This window comes from Trichoderma reesei, assembly GCF_000167675.1.
Source record: "Trichoderma reesei QM6a unplaced genomic scaffold TRIREscaffold_20, whole genome shotgun sequence".
Classification (NCBI taxonomy): domain Eukaryota; kingdom Fungi; phylum Ascomycota; class Sordariomycetes; order Hypocreales; family Hypocreaceae; genus Trichoderma; species Trichoderma reesei.
Window position 1 is genome coordinate 555965 of NW_006711167.1, and position 25264 is coordinate 581228.

The 25264-nt window shown below is 50.2% G+C and overlaps 6 protein-coding genes across 6 annotated transcripts; 5 read left to right on the forward strand and 1 right to left on the reverse strand.

The window, feature by feature from the left end:
* Positions 1-158: 158 nt before the first annotated feature.
* On the reverse strand, positions 159-4490 carry TRIREDRAFT_110509 (uncharacterized protein; the record flags this gene model as incomplete). Its single annotated transcript, XM_006968040.1, has 1 exon — positions 159-4490. One exon carries the CDS (start codon positions 4488-4490, stop codon positions 159-161), a length of 4332 nt encoding a protein of 1443 aa, XP_006968102.1.
* Positions 4491-6054: 1564 nt separating this feature from the next.
* Positions 6055-7052, forward strand: TRIREDRAFT_5209 (Ras-GTPase; the record flags this gene model as incomplete). Its single annotated transcript, XM_006967894.1, has 4 exons — positions 6055-6079; positions 6263-6652; positions 6736-6816; positions 6919-7052. 4 exons carry the CDS (start codon positions 6055-6057, stop codon positions 7050-7052), a joined length of 630 nt encoding a protein of 209 aa, XP_006967956.1.
* Positions 7053-7702: 650 nt separating this feature from the next.
* On the forward strand, positions 7703-8765 carry TRIREDRAFT_80792 (uncharacterized protein; the record flags this gene model as incomplete). Its single annotated transcript, XM_006967973.1, has 3 exons — positions 7703-7813; positions 7890-8118; positions 8182-8765. 3 exons carry the CDS (start codon positions 7703-7705, stop codon positions 8763-8765), a joined length of 924 nt encoding a protein of 307 aa, XP_006968035.1.
* Positions 8766-13767: 5002 nt separating this feature from the next.
* Positions 13768-16199, forward strand: TRIREDRAFT_80797 (histone deacetylase; the record flags this gene model as incomplete). The annotated part of the gene is made up of 5 exons (XM_006967974.1): positions 13768-15284; positions 15348-15411; positions 15473-15580; positions 15629-15800; positions 15883-16199. The coding sequence occupies 5 exons, from the start codon at positions 13768-13770 to the stop codon at positions 16197-16199; spliced, it is 2178 nt and encodes a 725-aa protein (XP_006968036.1).
* A 2780-nt stretch (positions 16200-18979) lies between these two features.
* On the forward strand, positions 18980-21019 carry TRIREDRAFT_66937 (uncharacterized protein; the record flags this gene model as incomplete). Its single annotated transcript, XM_006967975.1, has 3 exons — positions 18980-19609; positions 19700-19993; positions 20057-21019. 3 exons carry the CDS (start codon positions 18980-18982, stop codon positions 21017-21019), a joined length of 1887 nt encoding a protein of 628 aa, XP_006968037.1.
* A 995-nt stretch (positions 21020-22014) lies between these two features.
* Positions 22015-24561, forward strand: TRIREDRAFT_123363 (uncharacterized protein). Its single transcript, XM_006967976.1, has 3 exons — positions 22015-22264; positions 22529-22619; positions 22669-24561. Exons 2-3 carry the CDS (start codon positions 22571-22573, stop codon positions 24144-24146), a joined length of 1527 nt encoding a protein of 508 aa, XP_006968038.1. The 5' UTR covers positions 22015-22264; positions 22529-22570; the 3' UTR covers positions 24147-24561.
* Positions 24562-25264: the final 703 nt, after the last annotated feature.

A 25264-nucleotide genomic window follows, 5' to 3' on the forward strand; every position in this document is an offset into this window, starting at 1 on the left:
GATCCGCTTGGGTATGGGGGAAGAGGGAACAAAGGTCGAGTGTTTTCAAAAGACAACGCGACCTAGACCATGATATGCCATCATTGTTGATAAGACGAGACACTCTTGTGTTATCGACGTGGATCGCGCAAGAACGACGCAGTCTGAACAGGCCGTCGTCAGCCTCCTCTTTGCGACGCGCTCTCGATCTTCCATGTTCGGAACACTTCCTGCCATGGCACGACTGCGACGTGTTCAAAGCCTCGACCCTCCTTGCACTGCTCGCTGTACCATTCCATCGTTGGCCTAAAGGTGAAGGCGAATTCTTTTCCTTCAAACCTGGGGTCGTTTTGCTGAGCCTCGTGGTACAGCCGGTTCCAGCATTTCGAGGATCCCGCTTGGCCAACCCCCCTCCTCGGCGGATGGAAAATGGCCTTTGGCGGCGCTGTGCCGTCGTCCGCTGGCGGGCTTCCCTGCATCGTCTCGGCATGAGCCGAGTCCAGGCTGCTCTTTCGATCACCCTTTTGGTCTCCTCGCTCATCTTGCCGCCTGTTTTGCCTTTCGTCTTCCCGCCTGTTCTCTCTTTCGTCTTCCCGCCTGTTCTCTCTTTCGTCTTCCCGCCTGTTCTCTCTTTCGTCTTCCCGCCGATAGTCACGCTCATCCTCCCGCCGATAGTTACGCTCATCCTCTCGCCGATAGTCGCGCTCATCCTCCCGCCGATAGTCACGCTCATCCTCTCGCCGATAGTCACGCTCATCCTCTCGCCGATAATCGCGCTCATCCTCCCGCCGATAGTCACGCTCATCTTCCCGCCTGTACTCCCGTTCGCCCCCCCGCCGATAGCCGCGCTCGTCCTCCCACCGGTCCTCCGGGGGCCTCTCAGGAAAGACCGGTGTCCAGCCTCTTTTAGGGAGCTCCTTGGATGGTGCGGGGATCCAGTCTCTAACCTTTCCCGGCACGTTCGCAATCCAGTTGAGCGTGGCATCCATGGCGCTGACACCGGCAAGATTGGTCCCAAAGGCGCCGACCCAGACATTCTTGAGCGGCAGTGTGTCCCACGCCCCATCCTCCACGAACTTGATCAAGCGGCGCTGAGTTTCAAGAAGATCAGAAGAGCAGAATTCTTTGCCCTTGCTGATGCTCTCCGAGTACCGAATATCCCAGATGAACAGCTCCGAATGCCTCCATGGCCGGATATGCGGGTTTGCGGGACGAAGCACGGCCGCCCATGGCGAACATTGCACGTTGTGAATCGTGAGCGTTGAAGCTTGGTCCTCATCGAAAGTGTGAAACAGCCCGGCCACCGAATTGTGCGGGCTTTTCTTCGTCCCCTTGAATTCCAATGTATCCCAGAAGAACTTGAGCCACTTGTCGTACGGCTGATATATGTCGCCCCTATCTCCAAGACGGAAGGAAACAGCAGTGCTCGAGAAACCCACGGGGTGGAAATAAACCCTGACAGGGCTCCAGTCACGCTTGGCGGCGACAAATATCCCATTTAGATGAGACTTTAGCGCAAGGGCTTCATCCTCCCTACTTTGCCGCGGCGCAGGACAAGGGATTGATGCTTCAGGTTGTCTCGTGAGAACCGGCGGCTGCCAGTCCGGGTCGTTCGTCAAGTGCCTCTTGTAGTTTGGAGTCTGAACGATCCTCGACAGCCGTTGTTCGGTCTGCTGGCCGGAGCCTACGACGGTAAATCTTCGATACTGGTGTATGTGGAGGGTTGACCACCACCCGAACCAATTGACTAAGCTCTGCTCATCGTTGCCGTCTATGGACTCGGGTGCAAAGATGATTCTGCCGGCGACCTCGCTGGGCGCATCCACTACAAGCTGCTGGAGCATCCTGAAGGTCTTCCACCGGCAGTGGATCGCCAAGTCCGAGATACCCTTGGCAACGCGTTCCTCCTCCGGAATCGCGATTGGACGTCTGTGCGTCATGAGAATCTTCTCCACGCTGAGGTCGTTCATCCATTCGTCTACTTTTGCGCACAAGACCAGCTTTCTAGGTCGGCTCGGATCGACACTTTTGACGAATCTGCTCCAGAACCACTTCATGAACGTATATGCGTTTTCCGGCTCGGAGATGAAGAAACTGGGCGTGACCAAGAAGGCTGCTCCAGGATCGAACACTCGGTGAAGGCGGATGTCACCGAGAGGAGACGGCGGCGACTCTCCGGAGCCGAGTGCGCGGATCGGTGTGAGGGAGCGGCTGAACATCCAAAACGTGTAGTTTGTCCTGGGTCCGTGCAAAAGGTTGTGAAGCCTGGGAAACGATCGTATCGACCACAGGGCATCCTCGTGAATAATGACAGCCCCATGGCTCAGCTTCAAGAAGCTGTCCCAGTGGCCTTGAGTGTAAGCGGTCCGAATATCACATTTGCCGTTGTTGTCCCTCAGCCACCAGGATAGCAGGAGAGCCTCCTGTTTGGCACGAGGAGGAAAAGCGATGAAAAAGTTGTGCCTCTCTGCATTCTTCGCCAAGGGGGGCAACAGTTGCTCATACTTCAGCCCAAAGACTCGGCTCAGCGGTTTTGAACAAGACGCAGAACTGTCGCCTCCCTTGGCCAGATTTGACAGTCTCAACTGTGGAGCGGGAGAGAGCATCAATGGTCCTAGAGAATCGGAATGGACTGGCTCGAAGAGAAGGTATCTGAGGCTTGCATCACTCGCGGTTTGGGTCGGTTGGCCACCGAATTCCCCAGCGCAGAAAATGTAGACGCAGTATCCTTCGCAAACGGAGAGCAACCCCGTAGACCCTAGCCTGAGGTTGCTTGCCAGGCTTGTGACGGACTCGTTCTCAGTGCATGAGAAAACAGCTCCTTGGCATAGCGGTATGATTTTCAGCTGACCAATCGGCGCGGTTTGGCAATCAAAATCATGGCGAGTGCATGTATGTGTGAGGACGAGTGGCTCGGTCGAGCAAAATTGCTTTGCCCAGCTGGCATCTGCCTCGTCAGGTAGTCCCTCGAACGAGAGAGTAATGACGCTCAGGCCATCCGAGCCCAGCTGGACCGCCTTGCTAATGGACCTTGAGCGGTATGGTTGCTCCTCCTTGTCATGACTGTTGTTGAATGGGTTTGGAACATCTGAGCTTGGCGACGGCGTGTGCTCAGGTACAAAAAGGCTCTCGCTTGGGTCTAATTCCATCGGTTCGTCTTCCCAATGAGCCACGCCCTTTGTTGGCGACCTGCGCTTTGGGTTGGCTTGATCGCCAACCGTGGCATCATGGGCCGACACTTGCTCGCCTGACGGAGCCTGGGGGTTATAAGGGTCAAGAGAGATGAGTCCGACTGGGCGCTGGGTTGGTGCTCTCGTCCCTTCTCGATCTCGGCGTTGCAGCTCTATCGTCCTCCTGAGATGCGAGTTGAGAAACCTGGGGTTGGTTGACGGGTCAGCCGCGACTTCGCTCAGGGTGTGTCTCCCCTTGCGAGTACGACCGCCGGTGAAGACGTTCGTGTGTGCTGCCGCCTTTGCTGCAGGTGTCCGCTGGGAGAGAGACGGCCGCCTCGGCACCTCGTCGGAAGCTTCTGAAGGCGGGATAAGGAACCTAACCGATCCTCGCGATGTGGTTTCGGCGCTCTTCAGTGCCGACTTGAGCTTGGTAGGAGGATCGAGCCTTGGATTTTCGGGTGGGTTCTCGTCAGGCTTTCCAAAGAGCGTCTCTGCCAAGGATCTCCGAGGAGAGATGGTAACAACTGATGGTGCCATTGGGGCTGAAGGGCCCGAGATTCCCCCCGCAGGCTGCATCGTAGGTGAAGGGGATTCATTGTGTGATGGATCTTCAGGCAGGGCCTGTTCTGGTCTTCCTGGCGGTTGCTTTATAGGCGATGACGGCTGAATGTTTGATGGGACTCGGTGCGAGCCCTGCTCTGATCCTTGGGCAGGCTGCTTTGCAGGAGAAGAGGGCTCGTTGTCTGGTAGAAGCTGTGGAAAGTCCTGGTCTCGGCCATCCTCAGGCTGCCATTCGTGTAATGATGGGGGGTTCTCTGAGAAGTTCTGAGGCAATCCCTGTCCCGAGGTGGCTGCAGCTGAATCAGCCTGGCCAGCTTCTCCCCACCTCTGCCCATCGTCTTCCTCGTCGTCTGCCCACTGACTGAGCACTTCGAGCAAATCTTGACGGGTGGGCGAGATGAGTGTTTCGGCAAGGCCGCGCCTCGCTCGCGCAGCATTGCGACGGTTGTGTCGAACGCATCTTTCATCGTATTGTTGTATGACGGCATCTTTCCAGTCCTGGACGACGAATCTTGGTTCTAGTCCAGCTCGCTGGTTCGCCTTGGCCTGCTCCCACTCCGCCACGAGCGTCTCCGGTAGGTTTTCTCTGGGCTCCCAGAGTGCGTCTCCCAAGTGCAGATTCTCCCATAGAAGCAGGAGGTGAGACTCTCCGTGTACATGTCGTTCAGCAAGGACTCGGTCGACGTTCATCTCCGGGTCATTCTCGTCATCCGTCGAAGTGACCGAGATGTCGTCGCCAAAGCCCGCGGCGGCCTCGTCAGCCGGTCCGGACGCCATTGTTGAGGATGCTCAGGCGAGAAACCGCGTCCAGCCGGAGCAGCGTGGTGGTTGTGACCTTTGACCTTGGGCCGTCTTCAATGTTTGCGCAAACAGTGGACGAAAATTGCATTCACGTGATTGCAGCTGTGCACAGCTGTCGCGGCAGCAAACATGTCTGCCTGTGCCTCGATGAAACTATTGGGTACTACTGGGAGCTGCTGGGCGAGACAGACGGCGGTTTTGCTGTGCCAAAGGACTGTCTGGAGCCGTTGAGCGTGCCTGAGGAGGTGATGCATCCAAGCTGCATGAAGCTTGGGTAGGCAAGCTTGGTAAGGTATGTTTGCTAACGCACAAGCTCCCACACCTTTTTTGGCAGTGGCTTGAGCGGGCGGGATTGGCCCTCGATGCCGCTGTTGCACCGCATGGGCGCGCTGAAGTGATTACCTAACGGGCGGCAATCAACTGGACACTTTCAGGGTCTCTCTGCTTGGTACCCAACTTGCCCAGATTTGCGAGATGAGTCCCACCGGCTTCATGTGTTTGCTACCTTGTTACCTTACCTCTGCAGACGCGGTGAGAGGCTGGCATGTGTTTCGCCTGGAGTCTGCTGGGAAGCGCCTCGGGCACCTGACAGGCATCTTTAATTACAAACAATGCATGGCTCTGCCGTGTCTCTAGGTAGGCAGCTTCTTTCGTCTGTGTGGTGTATTAAGGCACCGACTTCAGGTACAACTCTAGTCTACCTAGGTAGGAATATCTGGGTGAACTTGAAATATGCCATGTCGTACCTGTGACTTTTTTCCTGCTCATGAGAACTTGAAGTTTCAGGAAAAAAGGGGCAGCTGTCTGGGACAAACAAGCATTGGCCCGTCCGTACAAACACAGAATAGTCCCTCCCATGGCGGTCCAGTGCTAGAGAAAACGGGGTCCAGCGACTCCATCCCGTCACTCCTTGTTGGTGGGCTCCCAAGCTCCCCAGCACCCAAAGGGCATTTTGCTTGGTGTGCTTCCCAGCAAAAGGGCACCACTAGGCCTGTTGTGCTAAACGACGGCCATTCACGTCCCCTCAGGCTAACTCGAACGTTGTGTATCTGTACCGTAGAGAGGTAGGGGGTCCAGAGGAAGGGTACTTCAACGGTACCTGTTGTTTCATGCAGAGCCCAGGGGAGCCCGTAGTTGTGGGCAGGTCGCTGCCAGGCTGCGGGCAATGCATCCATTCCTCGCTGCCTGCAAACGCGCCTCCTGAGCGAGCTCGAATCCCCCAGGTGACTGTGTTTAGCGACCCCGAACAAGGGAGCACTAAAACTTGCCTTTCGGTAGGTACATACTAGGTAGGTAGGATAGTAGGTACCTTGCCGTACAAGTCCACGCTGCGGAGTACAAGTAAACCAATCGTCAGAGCCGCGCAGCCACTTCTTCCCCTCCACATCCACAACCTGAACCTGATCACCTCGAGTCTGCCAGCGACCGACCGCCTTCCCACCAGCACCAGCATCAGCATCAGCACCAGCATCAGCATCTACCCGCCAGACCGAAAAACCCTCCTCTGCACACGCGCGCGCACCACAGCTCTGCTGCAACCATGGCCAACGACGAGTACGATGTAGGTCCCGCCCGCTTCATCGCCCCGAGATGAAATGAAAATGAACACCTGGCGGAACGCTAACGGCGATGCTTCAACCCCCCACTAGTTCCTCTTCAAAGGTGCCGCCCTCTCCTGTGTCCTCGTGGCCGCATTTGCGTCCGACCGCCCTGGAGGAGCTGTGTTACTGACTTGCCCGCCCTGGTAGTTGTCTTGATTGGAGACTCTGGAGTCGGAAAGTCCAATCTTCTCAGCCGATTCACCCGTAACGAATTCAACCTCGACTCCAAGTCCACCATCGGTGTCGAGTTCGCCACCAGATCGATCCAGGTCGACTCCAAGACGATCAAGGCGCAGATTTGGGACACGGCCGGTCAGGAGCGTTATCGCGCCATTACTTCCGCATACTACCGAGGTGCAGTCGGCGCCCTCCTCGTCTACGACATCAGCAAGCACCAGACGTACGAGAATGTCACGAGGTGGCTGAAGGAGCTCCGGGACCATGCCGATGCAAACATTGTCATCATGCTGGTGGGAAACAAGAGCGATTTGAGACACCTGAGGGCTGTGCCCACGGATGAGGCCAAGGCATTTGCTAGTTCGTCTTTGCCGTTCAGATCCAACCAAATGACGGAGCCTTGTTGTTGTTGTTGTTGTCGCTGACCGATTGTGATCTTGCAGGCGAGAACCATCTGTCCTTTATCGAGACGTCCGCCCTCGACGCCAGCAACGTTGAGCTTGCTTTCCAGAACATCCTCACTGGTACGACCCCCCCCCCCCCCCCCCCCTTTTGGCCTCATACACTCCTCTCTCTCCGTCATCTCCTCCCCCATTTGAAGTACTAACGCAGTCTCGCAATTTCAGAAATCTACCGGATCGTATCCAGCAAGGCGCTCGACAGCGGCGATGGCGCCCAGGCCACCATTGGTGCCGGCACCAACATCTCACTCAGCAAGGCGGCCGACGACGAGGCTTCCAAGAGCGGCAAGTGCTGCTAAGCTGCCTCGCAGTTCTGATGATGCCAACGACATGTGGGAAATGGGGGAAATATCTTAGTCGCATGTTTCGAAAATGTACGTCGCATACCGGAAGGCTTCGACACTGTGTTGTGTCGAGGAGGAAACGAGGAGGAGGCCTGATGCTTCCCTTTTTCTTTCTACTTCTAATTAGAAGGGCGCAGACACGTTTTGACTTTGTGCTGTTTCTGTTTGTCGCGATGGGGGTGGTTTCTGGGCTGATCTCTGTGATGGCGGCTACGAAGCCTCATCTTACGTAGCTACATGACTTCTTAATGAAACGATTCCGTCTTTTTTTTGCAGCATACTACCTTACCCTAAGGTACGGTAACCTCAGCATCTGCCGCATGCCACAATGAGGGGCAGCACTCGATATCAACCCGAGTCCGCCTTTTGATACAAGTTGAAGGTATTATACGCGGTGGTGGTCCAAGCGAGCGCTAAGCCGTGCCTGGCCTGGCTCGCCGGGGCCCCACTGCCATGAATTTTCCGATAAGGATTTCGACGGCTTATCGGGCTTGCGCTCCTCTTAAATTTTTCTAGCAGTCGCCAAACTGCTGCCGTACTTGACCTATTGCATCTTGGACGCCTGTTGCAACCTAGGTACTGAAGCAATCTCTCGGATATCCAGAATGGCGGCCGTATACAAGTCACTGTCCAAGAGCGACAGCGAGAAGCACGAACCGTCGACCAATGGCGTCAAGAAGAACAAGCAGAGGGTGCTGATCCTGTCCAGCCGAGGTGTCACATACAGGCAAGTTCTTATAGCGGCGACGGATCCATTGCATTGGCCATTGGGCTTCTTTTTTTTCTGACAAGTTTGCTCACAGACATCGTCACCTCCTCAATGATCTTGCCTCTCTCCTTCCCCATGGCCGAAAGGATGCCAAGTTTGACTCAAAATCCAGACTAGGCGAGCTCAACGAGCTGGCCGAGCTCTACAACTGCAACAACGTTCTGTTCTTTGAGGCGAGGAAGGGCAAGGACCTGTACGTGTGGCTGAGCAAGGTCCCCAACGGCCCGACTGTCAAGTTTCACCTTCAAAACCGTAAGTGCTGCCTCCTCGATCATTGCCCTTGAGATCGCTGGTGCTGATGGGGGATTCTTCTAGTGCACACGATGGAAGAACTGCACTTCACCGGCAACTGCCTGAAGGGCTCTAGGCCAATCCTCTCATTCGACGCCGCCTTCGAGACGCAGCCGCACTTCCGCGTTATGAAAGAGTTGTTCCTCCACACATTTGGCGTTCCGCAGGGGGCGCGAAAATCCAAGCCCTTTATCGATCATGTCATGGGCTTCAGCATCGCGGACGGCAAGATCTGGATCCGAAACTACCAAATCAGCGAAGTCGAGCAGACAAAGACCAAGGGCGATGAGGAGGAAGGCTCTGAGTCAGCCGCGGCCGGCAAATCTAGCAACTCGGACATTAACCTCGTGGAGATCGGACCTCGATTCGTCCTCACGCCTCTGGTGATACAGGAGGGCTCATTTGGCGGACCCATCATATACGAGAATAGAGAGTTTGTCTCTCCCAACCAGATCCGGGCTGACATTCGGAGGGCAAAGGCTGCAAGGCACAATGGCAGGGCGGAGCAAGTTGCTGGCCGCTTTGCCAAGAAGAATGAGCTGGGTCTCCGGTCGAACGGCAACCGACGGGCCAAGGACGAGCTGGACAAGACGGCGTTGTTTGCATAGCCGACATGACTTTTCACAAGGGAGTAATGAGAGGGGAATGCGATATCGCGGCGGTACGCCTGGTGGTACGCTGTGGACCACACTCAGAAACTTTTGTATTGTATTTATCACAGGTGGCGCATAATCGGATTTTCAGGGCACGGCAATCTTTCGTCTGGCAGATGATTTACTTGACGCACGCGTCCAATATGCGCCGAGGTTGTTTCCGTGTTAGGTTGTGATTTAACTCATCTTACAGACTGTCCAGCTCCTGACCTGATTATATAAAAAGGTACACCTTACTTAAATTAATAGGGATTTGCAGTATAAGAGCAGTAGAAAATACCTTAACCTGTAACATCTTTATAAAATCCTAATTAATAATATACTATATTAGCAGGGGCTGTGTAATTTTTTATAAAAGGCATAGTTACTAAGAGATTAGGTTTAATTCTACTAAATCTATTTAATAAACTATATAAGAAAAATCTATTTATACTCCTAATTAAATAATATATAGACTGTCCTTTTAATTTCTTATATACTAGTTTAAGCTTTATACTACTATAAATTTAATTATAAGTAATATAGTAGGCATAACTTAGTTAATATTAAATGCTATTATTAACTACTAAAAGGCTAGGAATAACCTTAATATAGCTATTTTCTTATTAGTATATATTATATTAATAATTAAGCCTGTTAACTTACTTAGCATTCTGCTAGTTAAGGAGGCAAGGCTGGCTGCTATTAATAATAATAGTAGTATATATATGCAGGCTACCTTTATAGCCTTAAGGGAATATTATATACAGCTTATAGCCTTGCTAGATTTATAGTTTATTACTCTCTTTTATATAATAAAGGCTGTGTTTTTAAACCTCTGCTAGTAGCTTAATACTAACACTACTGCCTATAAGAACTAGTAGCAGTTACTTAAGCAGAAGGTTATAGTATTTTTATAGATTTATATATATAGTAAGCTATAAAAAAATGCAGTATTATAATTTTAAATAAGCTAAGTAACTATATTATAAGTTTTTTATAAGTTAAAAGATCCTATATAGCAGTTATATAATAACTTTATTTATTAGCTAGAATTAATATACCTATTACTAGTTATTAAGCTTAACGCTAAATTTATAGTGTTTAATAATATAATTAAGGCTATTAATAAAATATTAATCTTAGCCTATATCTTAATAATAAAGCAGTAAAGATTTTAGTTAAAAAAGAATAATATTATATAAAATATCTTTACTACTATTACCTTTAATAGCCTATTTTATTATATCCTAGCTAATGCTAAAGGATTTATTAATAACTTAACTTTTTTATATTATATATTAACTTTATTATTTTTAATTTTAAAAGGATAATTTTATTTTAGTAATACTAGCTTTAAACTGCAGTAAGGTATTATAATACCTTATAATTATAATATATATTATTATTTATAAAACTAGGGAATAGTAATATAGTAGCTATAAAATAAAAAGGAATTATATAACTTATAGTATGCCTAAAAAAGGACTATTATTAAGTATATCTTTAGCTAGTATAAGTAAAAGTAAAAAATTATATACTATAGCGCTACTAAATATAAATTCCTTAATTAAATTTATATTATATATATAGTAATAGGCTTATTTAACTTTATTAAGCTTAAAGGGAGGATACTAAAGCAGTACTATAAGAAAGAGAAGCTTATTCTTACTAACTTTAAATAAAATATTATAAATTCTGCCTTAGAATATACTAATACAGTTATTTTACTATTAAAGGCTGTAAATTTAAAAGAATATATTACTTTTTAAGCCTAGAGGCATTATTAGTAATATCTAGATAAGTATAATAAGGAGGATACTAATAGCAGTAGTAATAAAAGTAATAAAAGCTATAATAGTAATAGTAGTAATAATAATAATAATAAGGATAAAAAAGAGGTTAAGGCAGGTATTTAAGGCTAAGGCTAGTTTAAGTTAATGTTATAAGGTAAAAGTATAGGCTAAGTAAATATATTTTACTAGGAAATTAATAATTTATAGCTAAGTGTTATATTTTAAAGCTATTTATAACTATATATAAAAATATTAGGAATTTTTAAGGAAATTAATTACTAGCTATATATCCTTTACCTTTTTAAATAGTATTATATTTTATATTAATAAATTTAGTAGATTTTTATAAATTTAATAAACTAAATAAGTAATAAAAAGCATCCCCTATTCCTTTATAAAAAGAAAGTAATTTTAAATAGCTTTTTTAAAGTCTTCTGCCTTAACAGCCTGTTAATTATAGGTAATATAATAGTCTATCTGCTATAATAAATTACATGCTATTATTATAAAAGCTAGCTTATAAAAGCTATTAGCTATTTTATTAGTTTATACTGCTTTCTTTCTCTTTCTTACTGCTATACTATTAGCTTAAAAAGCCGCTAATAGTATTAATAAAGGCATTTATAATAGGATAGCTATAACTGCTAGTAGTATTAATAGCTGCAGTGTTAATAATAGCAGTAGTGTTAATAGCAGCAGTAGTATTAATGCTAGTAAAGTTAACTGCAGTAGTGTTAATAGTAGTAGTAATAGTATTAGCTAGTTAAGGTTATTTTTATTACTACTATTTAAAAATGCTATAGGATTGCTAGCAGCTTTATTACTAATAATAGGCTAAGTTAAACCCTCCTTTTTACTATTAAAAGGTCTATAAATAATAGTACCTTCTAAGTTATTATTTTAGCTATTTATAGTAAAAGCAGCCTTATTACTTACTTTTATAATATTTAGGCCTGCTAGCAGCTTATTTAAGAAGATCTCCTGCTACTTATTAAGGTTAATCCTGTTATTAATAAGAAGCCTATTTATAATAACCTAATGCCTTAATAAGCTATACTGCTAAATAATAAAATCCTTATTCTACTTGCTTATTAATAGCTTCCTAGTCCTAGAGTTATATATAGTCCTTAATATCTTTTTAGCTGCTATAAATACCCTCTAAAACTTTTTTAAATACTAGTACTTATTTTCTATGCTTTTAAATACTTAGGAATGCCTTAAAAAGCGCTAAACTAGCTGTAGAAGTAAAGTTAAAAGGCCTTTCTATAAGTACTGTTTTTTTAATAAATTTATAAGGCTAGCCTAGCAGGCCTTAAAAAGCAGGGAGAGGAAAAAGAGGGTATATTTATTTAACCACTTAACTAAGCTAGCTATTAACTTAACTTATAATAATATAATAGCTAATATTTAGCTTATAGTAACTTTAAAAATAGGTGTTTTACCTTATAAATTAAGGTATTTATAAGTAAAGATAATAAGAAGGTGTTAATTAAAGTTAAAATTAAGCTAAAGGCAGTAAGGTAAGAAGACTAGATTATATCCTAATCTAGTTTAGACTTAATGCTAGGGGGCTTGGGGTATAAGATATGCTAATCTGTAAAATTTACTAGTTAAATATATTATAATCAGGAGTCTTACTAGAAAGCTAAGCGAGTTAAATCACGACCTTAGATGATTAATTTAGACTGTTAGATTTTAGAGCACCTTTGCATTGTATAGGTATGAAGAAGCATGGTCATGTCATGGAGACAAGCCTGGAAGAGACGCAGAGTTAAGCGTTCTCACTCTCCTTGGCCAGCCCCTGATTGTGCCTCTTTGTGCAATCTTGTTTGCCGGAAGCCGCGTGGCTGGCGCCAAGCTTGTTGGATGAGCTGGACCATGTTGACGCTGAATAGCAAACCTTTTGAAATTCCTTTGTCTTGTGTTTCTTTCACCGTGTCCTCCTAATACGTCCACTCCCCCTTTACATACCTAGGTAGTACCTAGGGAGGTACTTTAGAGGGAGAAGCCTGTCCATCTGTACCTGGCGAATGATGTTCGACGCTTGCGCTTCCATGTTCATTGCCGCTTCGCTATTTTTGACCTACAATTGATACATAGGTGCTGATTATATATAGACGCTTACATCCTTTGAAGTTGAGTTTGTATTATAGACCTAAACAAAATGACCAACGATGGGCGTTGAGTGCTTGTTTGCTTTAAGCAATGGAACCTCTCTGTAAGGTCGTTCAGTAGTAGCACCAGCCACCATCGCACTGCTGAGGCTCACCGCACTGCTGAGGCTCACCGCACTGGACGGGTCAAGTGGCTTCCGCAGGGCTAAAAAGCCCAAGCGTTCAGGCCGTCAACTTCACTAACGAACGAACCACTGCGTCTCATTCATTTGATCCATCCTGATCTCATATGAATCTCAGCCTCTCCTCCATCCATCTCATCCCAGGTGAACGAGGCCCCAAAGGCCGTCCATACAAACAAAAACACACACACAAGCACAAAGCAGCTTTACATCTTCTCTTCGTCTTTTCTTTTTCGTCTCACGGCCGTCGCTGACATCTCGCGTCTCCTACGTTTTCCTGCAACTTTTTGACCTGCTCAAGGGAGTGGCTGGGCTGTACCGGGGAAAACACACCCTTTGGGGGGTTCAGGTGAGTTGGCTGGCAGCGTTGCATTCACGCTGCATCCAGGACCAGGTCAAGTTTGCTTCACCTTGCTGTCCCGTTGCTTCACGGTTGTATGCCCGCTCTTCTGACGAGCATACAAGTTTCATTCATGGCATGATGCTTGTGCTCCTCAGAGGCAGCCAGACTCTATCAAGGCTCAACCTACGCGTCCATCATCTGGCTCTTCCCATGCGTGAGCGTTGCGTGTGTTGTTCTTTTTTTTTTTTTATCATCTTTTCCTCCCTTCACCTCCGACTTCTTGAGCGTGGCTACTTGGTTCTCTACAGATCATCGTGCGAGTGCTCAGGCTGATACCTGCGTCAGGATTTACATGCCATCTTCAACGCATCAAGCGCAAGCGCCATAGCCAGAGGCCCCGGTTGATACAGCGGCCTCGGGCCTGGGAGGAAATCCAGCGCCATCATCGCAAGCACAATATACCCATTGCCTACCTCCTTGGGTAACACAATGGCTGGAAATGAAGCCATGGAGCCCGAAGACCACATCATGGGGGACACGGACATGTCCAACCTCAACGGGCATGGAGGAGGCGAGGTGCAGGGAAACGACGACGAGACTGCCTCGGACAGCATATACCACGAGGACAGTGAGCCGAGCGTCATCGAGGAGACGATTGCCCAGCAGCGGGTGCGACGTCGACTGCTTGCGACAGGGTGCTGCTACGATGACCGGATGAAGCTTCACATGAACGCCGACTTCAGCCCGAATACCCATCACCCCGAGGACCCCCGACGCATCCACGAAATCTTCAAGGCCTTCAAGAAGATGGGCCTCGTCTACACGGGCCCGGAGTCTGAGCTCCCGGCAATCATGAAGAACTGCCCGACCAAGTACATGTGGAGGATCCCCGCGCGGTCTGCGACGCGGGAAGAAATCTGCCTCGCCCACTCCCCGGAGCACCTGGCTTGGGTGGAAAGCCTCGGCTCCATCAGCACGGCCGAGCTCCGTGAGCTGACCAAGAAGTTTGACCAGGGCCGCGAGTCTCTCTACGTCGGCAGCATGTCGTACCCGGCCGCCCTCTTGTCCGTCGGTGGCGCCATCGAGACCTGCAAGAGCGTGGTTACCGGCCAGGTCAAGAACGCCTTTGCCGTGATCCGGCCTCCAGGGCACCATGCCGAATTCGACCAGCCCATGGGCTTTTGCTTCTTCAACAACGTTCCTGTGGCCGTCAAGGTGTGCCAGCAAGACTATCCGGACGAGTGCCGCAAAGTGCTCATCTTGGACTGGGACGTGCACCACGGCAACGGCACCCAGAACATCTTTTACCAGGACCCAAACGTCCTCTACATATCCATCCACGTCTATCAGAACGGCGTCTTCTACCCAGGCAAGCCGCCGAATCCCATGACCCCCGACGGCGGCATAGAGCACTGCGGCACGGGCCCGGGGTTGGGCAAGAACATCAACATCGGATGGCACGACCAAGGCATGGGCGACGGCGAATACATGGCGGCATTGCAAAAGATTGTGATGCCCATTGCCAACGAGTTCAACCCGGATCTGGTCGTCATCTCTGCCGGGTTTGATGCCGCGGACGGAGATGAGCTGGGCGGCTGCTTCGTGACGCCCGCCTGCTATGCGCACATGACGCACATGCTCATGTCCCTCGCCGACGGCAAGGTCGCCGTCTGCCTGGAAGGCGGCTACAACCTGCAGGCGATTTCGAACTCGGCCGTCGCCGTCGCGAGAACGCTGATGGGCGAGCCTCCGCCAAAGCTTGTTCTGCCCGGGATCAACAAGGACGCGGCGAGAACACTAGCCAAGGTGCAGGCGTATCACGCCCCTTACTGGGAGTGCATGCGGCCGGGCATCGTCGATGTACCCGATGTTCAGGCCCTCAATGCCGACAGGCTGCACGACGTCATCAGGAACGCGCAGCGCCAGGTCACGCAGTCGAAGCACGGCATGATTCCGCTCTATATACAGCGAGAAACGATATCCAAGTCGTTTGAGAACCAGGTGCTCGTCACGCCGAATCTGCACGAGGCAAAGAGGATTCTTGTCATCCTACACGATCCGTACGTATACGACGATTCTGTGAACTCGTGTGCCCCGAGAGATGTTGCTGATTCTGGGTACAGGCCTCAGCTGTTGGCGCAAGTTGACGCGGTGGACAGCACCGTCGATACTCACAACGCATGGGTTGTAAGTCTACAAAATCCAGACGCGCGATAACAGTGACCGATGTTAAACTGACTGTTCAAAGGTTGACGGCGTAACGGAATACATCGATTGGGCCGTCAGCCAGGGCTTTGGCATCATGGACATCAACGTCCCACATTACGTTACCCGTGAAGAGGCATGTTCCTGCGCCGTCCACTTTCTGGCTGCTGTTCAGGTTCGTCTAACACTCAAGGGTTAGGACGTCGAAGCATACATTCCCCGATTCAACGAACAGGAGATCCAGGAGCAAATCCTTTCGCTGGTCTGCTACCTCTGGGACAACTTTCTCCAGCTCTACGACACCAACGAGATCTTCTTGATTGGTGCGGGCAATGCATACCTCGGGGTAAAGGTGCTCTTGATCAACAGAGGTAAGGCCGAACACCGCACACAGCTCACTGGCAAATTCCGTTACCCAGCTCGTCTAACAAGTTTTTTTTTTATGCCGTCCAGATTGCAAAGAAAAGATTGCGGGCATCGTCAACTTTGTGACCGAAAACCTGCGGCCCGTCAAGTCCGACGTCGACCACGACCTCTCGTCGTGGTACAAGGACAACTCGCGCGTCTACGTGGCGGCCGACCACGCCTGCTGGGCCGACGCCGAGCTGACCAAGAAGGTCAAGAAGAGGCGCTTCGGGACGGTGGTGAGGAGCAGCGTGGTCGGGCTGAACCAGATGATGCACGAGCACGCCGCGGAGGCGCGCGAATGGATCATGAAGAGGGTCTCGAGTCATCCTGATGGGGACACGACTGAAGAAGATAATCCTTGAAGCGTTTTGAATTTTTTTTTGTCTTTGCCCCCATCTGCGGAGGACGCTGTGCCTCGTTCCTAACGGGGGCTGTTTTGCCTTATTTTCAAAACCCTTTGACTCCCCCCCCCCCCCTTTTTTTTTTTTCTTCTAACTTTTCTTACTACTACCATGACTTCTCCGAGTTGCAATGCTGCGATCGAGTTGCGTCGCTGACATGTCTCGTCCCTGTATTACATAGACATCTTTCTTCCAAATAATAATACGCATGTACGTGAGACGCCCACACCAGCTGTGGATGCCCCTTTCAGGAATTGTACCAGGCCGTCCGTCATCATCAGTCAGATCGCCCTCAGATTTCGCATTTCAGCCACACACACACATACACCCCGATATCCGGACGAGAGTCGGGATTTGGGGGGGGGGGGGGGTTGACAAATAGCAACGCCGAGGTGTTTTTGGCGTGAGCTTGATGATAAAGGGAGCGAGTCCCGTTCGATAGGTAGGAACTGCCAGAGAGGAGGCACGACGATAACTTGTGTGTTACATGTGCCGACGCTTCTGCCCGGCTTTGAGTGGGAGATGACATCTGGGACCCTTTGCCACGGTGGAGTCCTGAGTATACCTACTAGGCAGATGAATAAGGTACAGTATTTTGCCTGCGGGGCTCATCTTTTTCAAATAACCTTTTGCCTTGACCATGTATCCAACGGCATCTACATGAACATACAATCTTCAATGTTCTCGTGATAGTACCTACCTGGGTACATAGGTGGAGAGTACAAGAGGTATCGTGATGGAGCACAACAGACGAGCCGCAAAGTCCTTCCGTTGAAAACCCCCCCAAACTTGACCCATATATCTTCTTGTTTCCCGACATGGGGAAGCGTACGATATCATGTGTGCTAGTAATGGGGAATCTCGTCTCGGAGCTGGATTCGCCCCCCCTCTCTATGTATTTCTCCTCGTTTATCCCCACAGTCTCACCGGCGGCAGTCGATTCGGAAAGTCTGATATTACTGCTGAAATGTCCGTTTGTTGCCCCCCTTGTCGATGCCAAGTTATGCCCGCTCTCGTACTTGTACCAATGCGCCCAACTGGCCTGGGTGCTGCATTTGCTTGTCATCCTATTTGGAGCTGCTCTTATTGGCAGTTCGTGCGTGCATATAGTACCTAGGTATGTAGTCATCTCACCATCCACTAGATAGGCCCATGTATCGATTGTTTCTAACTCTGCATTATAATACTTGTAGTGTGCCAAGAGATGTTATAATGTCGTTCCATAGCTGGAGTGCTCATCAAAGCCTGTTGACATGGATCTTATAGTCTATAAGGCGGCCAAATCGGCGATTTGATGCCATCTAGTATGTACCTATCGACGCTCACCTGCCGCATCCTGCCTTTGCACCAACAGGAGCAGCCTCACGGGATACTGCATCTTGTTCGGTATACTAAACGAAACAAACAATGAAAACTATCAGATACTGAGCCAAGGATCTACTAAATGTCCTTCATACATTCATCAATCGTAGCTAAATCCAGGCTATCTCCGGCCGTATCTGGGTACTAGTAGTAGTAATAACATAGATCCTCGAAGGGCAGAAGAAACCCCACTCAAAGCCCGAACCCACCTGCTTTGGCTGCAACTACGAGTAACGGAGCAACGACCTGATTACCGCGATGTCTTCCCGGGCACGGCCAAGGCAAAGCGGCTCTTTGGTCCGCTCTGCAGGTTGGCCGCAAGATTGAGGAGCGAAAAGGGCCCACGGAGTGTTCAAGTGTTGATAGATGCATGGGTTTTGTATTTCGTCGGATAATTTGATTTCTTGGTTGACACTGTCTCTATGATGGGTGAGTCGGGCTACACTTGTCGATGCAAATTATCCGGCCAGTTCTTTCTGTTCTTCTCCATGGTCTGGCGCAGACACATATAGTCACGAGATGTTCAAGATGTCAAAAACTGATAATACCTACTTACATCATCATCTGCATCAGCTGAACGATCGCTAATACTGATACCCTCATCGTCCGTTGCGATGCATTCAATCCCTCCGCCAATCGCCCGCAGCCGGTTGGTCCCCCCTTCAGCGGCAAGTCACCGGTACCAACTGGGTAAAGAGCCCCTGCGGCTGCAATTGGTGGCCCTTCTGCACAATACGCATGTACCCTGTACCAACCCACCCCCCCAATCCAATCCACCCCCATGGCACTCCCGAGTTCCTTTGCCGTGATTTTAGTGCCACTTTTTGCACCTCTTCCCATGAACAGAGAGAGACAGAGAGAGACGGAACCCCCTCACGGATTCGGCCACTGCAGCCAGATCCAGATTCCCGTCTTCATTCCCGAACGGCTGCTCGTCTTCGGCATCATGGCCGGAACGTGGTTTCCTTGCTCCCTTTTCGCCTCCTCGGCACTTCAAGGGCTGCTGGGCTTGTCATGCCTTATATCTTATACCCGTCGTGCTGCTCGTCACTCTGCCATTACTGTCTCATGCCCACTGCCATCCTGGATTACTTGATGCCCTTGTCCGTCTTCTGCTACATTGGCTTACGTTGCATCTGCACCCATCCATCGTCAAGTTCTCTCTGCCAAAGCTGAGTCGCCGTTGAGCCAGCGAGCGAGTCGTGTCTTCGCCTCGAGTTGCCTCTGGCCTGTCGTTCGTTGATTTGGACACAGAGGGTTACCATGTCTCCTGCTCTCGTGTGTCAGGATGTCTCTCACAACTATGACGTCGGTACGGCCTCGCCGAGGATACCTCCAGTAGCTCTGCATCGGGGTCTTTGTACTGACTTGATATCGTCATGATAGTGATTGTGGGGGCCGGGCCCGTGGGATTGATGCTCTCTACATGCCTCTCCCGATGGGGCTACCGCGTAAAGCACATTGACAACAGGCCGGAGCCGACAGCCACCGGCCGGGCCGATGGCATCCAGCCTCGCTCGCTCGATCTGCTCAAGAACATGGGGCTCAAGTCCGCCATCATGGCGCACAAGCCCGCCCGTGTCTATGAAGTCGCCTTTTGGGACCCTTCGGAATCCGGCAAGGGCATCGCCAGGACGGGCACCTGGGCCAGCTGTCCCAACTTCATCGACGCCCGGTACCCCTTCACCACGCTGTTGCACCAGGGCCACATCGAGAGGGTCTTCATCGCGGACCTCGAAAAGAACGGCACCAGGATACAGCGGCCATGGACAATCACCGGCTTCCAGACTCGCAATCCTGAGACCTCGGAATATCCCGTGCAGGTCGAACTGGAACATGTCAACGGTACGGACAAGGAGACTGTTTATGCCAAGTACCTCTTTGGCGGCGAGGGTGCCAGGTCATTCATCAGGCAGCAGCTGAAGATTGGCGTCCAGCACAAGGATCCCATCGCCTATGTCTGGGGAGTAATGGACGGTGTTGTCAAGACTGACTTTCCTGACATCAAGGTGAGCCACTTCCAACCTACATTTTCTAAAGTCCTTTATGCTTTTCCCCCTTCATCCACTCTTGCACCGATCATGCTGATCCTCTTGTAGATGAAATGTACGATACGCAGCCCGCACGGCTCCATCATGGTCATCCCGCGTGAAGACAACATGGTTCGTCTCTATATCCAGATTGCGTCCTCCACGGACCCCGACTGGAGCCCGAGACGGACAGCCACCGAATCAGAGGTGCAAGCGTCAGCCAAGAAGATCCTGCAACCCTACTCGATTGAGTGGGAGCATGTGGAATGGTACTCTGTGTATCCCATTGGCCAGGGAATCTCAGACAGATACACTCTGGATGAGCGAGTCTTTCTGGGCGGCGACGCTTGCCACACGCATAGTGTAAGTGACGGCTCCAAACCTCCATGTTGCTGACAGTAAGTAATAACATGTCGACCGATATAGCCCAAGGCTGGCCAGGGTATGAACACGGCCTTCCTGGACGCGCTAAACCTGGCGTGGAAAATACATGCCGTGGAGGGCGGATTCGCGAACCGAGAAATCCTCAAGACGTACGAGTCTGAGCGAAAAGCGGTGGCGCAATCACTGCTGGACTTTGACAATCGATATGCGAAGCTCTTCTCTCAGCGGCCGCCCGCCACCTCCGAAGTCCAAGCGGCCTCGGAGGTCACGCACGATGCACACCCGGATACCGACAACGCATTCATCAGGACGTTCAAGGAATCGTGCGAGTTCACCAGTGGATACGGCGTCTCCTACCAGCCGAACGCACTGAATTGGTCGCCGGATCACCCGGCCCAGTCATCCCTCATGCAGCCGAAAGGCACCAAGCTGCAGTCAGGGCGCCTCTTTGTGATTGCGGACGTGACCAGAGTCGTCGATGCCAACGTCGTACACCTCGAGCAAGAGATTCCTCTCAACGGATCCTTCCGCATCTTCATCTTTGCTGGAGATCCAGTCAAGAACCGGGCTGCCGTCCGCGACCTGGCGGATCACCTGATCAACGCCAGCTCGTTCTACGCAGCCTACATCCGACCAGATATCGACGAAGTCTCGCACCATGAGAAGCACAACCCCCATAGCTTGTTCTTTACGCTATGTACCATCTTCGCGGCCAAGAGACATTGCATCGAGATTCAAAGAGATGCCCCAGGCGCGCTGGGCCGTTACCGCGACCACATCTACGCAGATGACAGATGGGACCGCCGTGTGCCTGACGCACGTGCACCGGCACACGCAAAGATGGGACTCGACGAGGAAAGCGGCGGCGTGGTTGTCGTTCGACCGGACGGCTATGTTGGCATGGTGGCGTCGTTGGTGGAAGGATCAGGCACAGTCGACGCCCTTAACGCGTATTTTTCGGCATTTTGCACCAAGAAGTTTGGAAGCGTTGCTGCTCAGCTGTAAAACTGCTGGGCGTGCTTGCGTGTCCATTTCCAGATAAGACACTCGCATCTCGCGTGTCAAGGCATTTGGTGTCGAAGATCTCTGTCCGGATGCTTCCCTTATACACAATTGCCGAATGTAGATTATGATTTTAATGAAGACGAAGGCAAATGATCGCATTATCTCTAACCTTGACTAGAGCATTGAGCGTACCTACTATCTATTGATTGCTGAGGGATCTGTGGTGATTGTAAATGACCCAATGAAAGCTCTTGTGTTGACTGCGTACGAGGTTCAACCACTCAGGGAGACGCTGAACTCGGCGGAAGTAGCGATGGAGAGTTCCCGGAGACTATATAGAGTTCCGGCGACTATATAAAAGCTTAAACGTACCTTCAGCTCTGGGAAACTGCTCGGTGCCTTGTAAAGCCAGTGTCAAGACGCCCAAATGTCTGCCCAGCACCTTCCCTCAACATACTTATACTTTCTATTCTCTCCGATACTCAAGTATGGCGCAAAGTAGAATACTGAGCATATCGACACACTGAGCGATGAATGCGTGCGTTGGAATCAAGGTACAGAGCCTCGGAAGAGGATGGGTAAAACATCCTCATTCAGCCTGACAACAATGCATCGATGTACAAAAAAACGGCTTCAATGACGTTGAGACGAAGGGCAAGTCGCCAGCCTTCTCATCGTCGAATATTGCAGGACCCACCGAGATCCAAAGCGGGGCCAATCAAGCTCTGGCGTCCGCCGCGAGGCTGCGATTTTGCGGGGGAGGAGATTGAGCCGGAGCTTTTCCGGGTGATTAACTTCGATAAAGGCTCCGCTAAAATTCCCTCCCCCAGCGAACCTTCCCTCTCAACTGCAACTCACCTGCCCTGCGCACCAGCGGCGGACGCAGTTTCCTTTGTGGCGTCACTCTCCCCCCAAAGCCTCCGAAGCTTTATCTTACTTCTTCTTTTCAACAAACCGCAAACCTTTTATTTTCTCTCCTTTTTCCTCTTCCTCAACGACAACAATTTATACTCTCCGTTTTGCCTCTATCTCCGGTTCCCCCATCCTCGGCAATATTATCGCATCGCTATCGCATCGCATCGCAGCATGCTTCGCCCTCCCCAAGAAGTCTATTTCGCACAGCTCGTTTCTACCACGCCGTCGCCTCAACAAGTCGTTTTCGTCGCTGCTGGCCCGAGATACTAGTCTTTCTCGCGCTGGCCCATCGTTGCAAGATTCCTCTCTTGCTTCTCTTCATACATTCAGGTATTTGCTCTTTGCTCATAGCACGCTTCGCGATTTCCATACTACGTTCTGCTTCTCGATACCCATACCAAGCTCTGCTTCTCGATTTCCATATCACAATCTGCTTTTCAAACCACATTCCACATTTCAAATACCAATTCACGTCACCACAATGCAGGAACTTCGAGTTACCAATACTTCGGAGCTCATCGCTCATCGCGTGTGTTCCCTAGCTGGAGACTCGAATCTTGATATCTTGGAGTATAGCTGACGCAGTGCCCTTAGGTTGTCACCCACCTCTTGCTTTTCATCGACCTGTGCATCGCCATGCCGCTCCTATACTTCACTCAATCTCTGCTCGTGCTGAGCCGATTCGGTGAGTTGTCTCCGTCAGATGGTATGAGCTCGCTAACTTCTTCCTCTAGTCTCGGATGTAGCATTTCAAGCTCATCAGGCTCTTCACAATGTTGTGGTGCTGTACAGGCAGTACGATGCGAAACTCGAGGAGGCGAGTCGAAAGGAGCAGGAGCAGCCCACCGCAGAGGCAGAGACTTCACAACCACCTGAGACGATGCCACCCTTCATGGTCGAAGACGACAGCAAGATGCTCAGCGACTCCTCCATTTTCGCCAGTTCCGACATCATGAGAAACATTGCCGCCTTCGAGGCCCCCGTGGACAACGCTAATGTCATGAACACGGCTATTTACAACAACAACGACGTTCTCACAGACGTCGCGGCTATCATTGCCCACAACGACAAGGGAAAAGAGAATGCCAACCCTCGAACCGCGCTCGACGAAGAGACGGAGGAGGATCTCTGGCTGAACCCCAATGTCTACGAGAGACGCGAACCTGAGCAGAGAGCCTACGAGGCACTCAAGTCGAAGTTTGGCCGATCCCGAGCCTCGCGTGTGTCACCTCTCCAAACCTCAGCTACATCAACAACCGATCCCCTCAAGCGGATCGACAACATTTTGACCACCTCATCCATTCGAGCCCTGGCTATCAGCGATGAATCGAAGGCTGAGATGCGAAACCTTCACCAACAAGTGGAAGAGGCTCGCCTTGCCGAGAAACGGAAGTCGCAGACGGCCGAGAAATGTCGCGAAATTCAAGCCAAGATGTTCGTCAGGAAGGAGGCGATGACTAGAGCATCCAGAGGGCCCCGAGAGATCATCCCCAACCTTTCTGAGGAATGGATCCAGAAGGTCTCTGACACCATCGGCGCTCCCGAGGGCACGGTCCTGGCCACGACATGCCAAGGCATCCCCCTCCGCCGACGCGATTTCATCACCGTTGTGGCAGCCAAGAGCTGGCTCAACGATGAGATTGTCAACGGCGCTCTCGCTGAGCTCGACAAGCAGATCAACCTCGCCAATGGCGTGTTCCTCTCCGAGACATACAAGAAGCGCAAGTCTCTTGTCCTCAATTCATTTTTCTGGCCCAAAATGATGGAGACTCGCGGCCGAGATTCTCAGAGATGGTTGAGACGAGCCGGCGTGTTTCCCTCCTCATTTCTCGATTTGGAAATCGTCCTCATCCCCATTTGCGAATCCTACCACTGGACCCTCCTGGCACTCAAGCCCCGACAGAGAACCGTGGTTCACATGGATTCCTTCAACAGATCCTCCACTCATCCCCAGCTGGCCATCGAATGGATGCGTGATCTCCTTGGCAAGGACTACACCGAGCCGTGGACGGTCGAGCACATCATGTCCCCCCCTCAAACCAACAGCTACGACTGTGGTGTTCACACAATCACAAACGCAATGTGTCTTGCTCTGGGCCTCGACCCCATGACGCACTATAGCTCGACACAGCTCTCCCTTCAACGGCTGCGAATCGCCGGAATGTTTCTGAATGGAGGTTTCGAGGGAGATTTCACCCTCTGGAGGGAATGAGCCTACATCTTGTTCCTGGTTTCCCTCTTTGCATCGTTATCACATTGTTTTCTTTGTTTCTTGTTCTTGTTTCTGCGATTTGGCGGTGGAAGTTTGCTTTCTAGCAAGGAGTTGGATGGAATTGGTTATACAGGCCCGAACAGGGCTGCTGCTGGTATGGTTATCATTGGAATGGGTTTTGTTTTGTGTTGCAATGGATTTTGTTTTCTTGGGGCAGGACAATGATCACTGCGGGCATATCTTAGGTCAGGCATAAATTGCCTTTGTTTTTGGTTTTTTGGTTTCTGGTTTTGGACAGCACGGGTTTCACTGCTGGTATATACATAGGCATGGCAAAGGATATACATTTCAGGCATGGGCATCATGAGGCCTTGGGGTAGATAGAAACAAGTTTACAATTACACAATGGTCTCATACACTTGCTTTCGCCCGTGACTTGAACTCAACCTGGGGACATCTTGGAGTGGAGGTGGATCAACGTATAATATATCAGGCTAGAATGCTATGATCCAGTCTGATTGGCCTCGGTGAGTGGCTGGAACCATCTCATTGACTGATGCCGCTTTGGCTGTGACCGCCCCGGCGGGCGATGATTGAGGGTAGCAACCGGCGGCCGCTACTGGGTTGAAGCGGAGTGGATTGAAGCGGAGCGGGCAAAGGGTGGGATGCGAGCACTAGACGAGCACACGAGCATTATGCATACTAATGGGTTGCATGGAAGGCAAGGTCGTAGAGTGAAATATTGGATTCGGTGAGGAGATTTATATATGCTACCTAGGTACCTTATGTCGGTGCAACCCTGTGGTTTCTGTATTACCTTTGGGGGAGCAAGGTAGAGTAGATAGTGATCTCGCCTGTGTTATGGTGCACATTGTGGTCTGCACTTCGTCCGGTAGACTAGCTAATAGAGCAGAGTTGACCGCCAAATGAACGTTTCGATTTGAATGTTGAATCGGATAAGGCGCAGCAGACCCGTTGTGTGCGCATATCCGAAGCCTTGTGTGGTCCGGGGATCTTGTAGACTCCCTTTTCTTGTGGTCATCAATTTGGCTGCATTCGGTGTACTGTAAGGTATGTACATCAATCTGGTTAAGCATCAGAAGTGCTGCTCCATACGG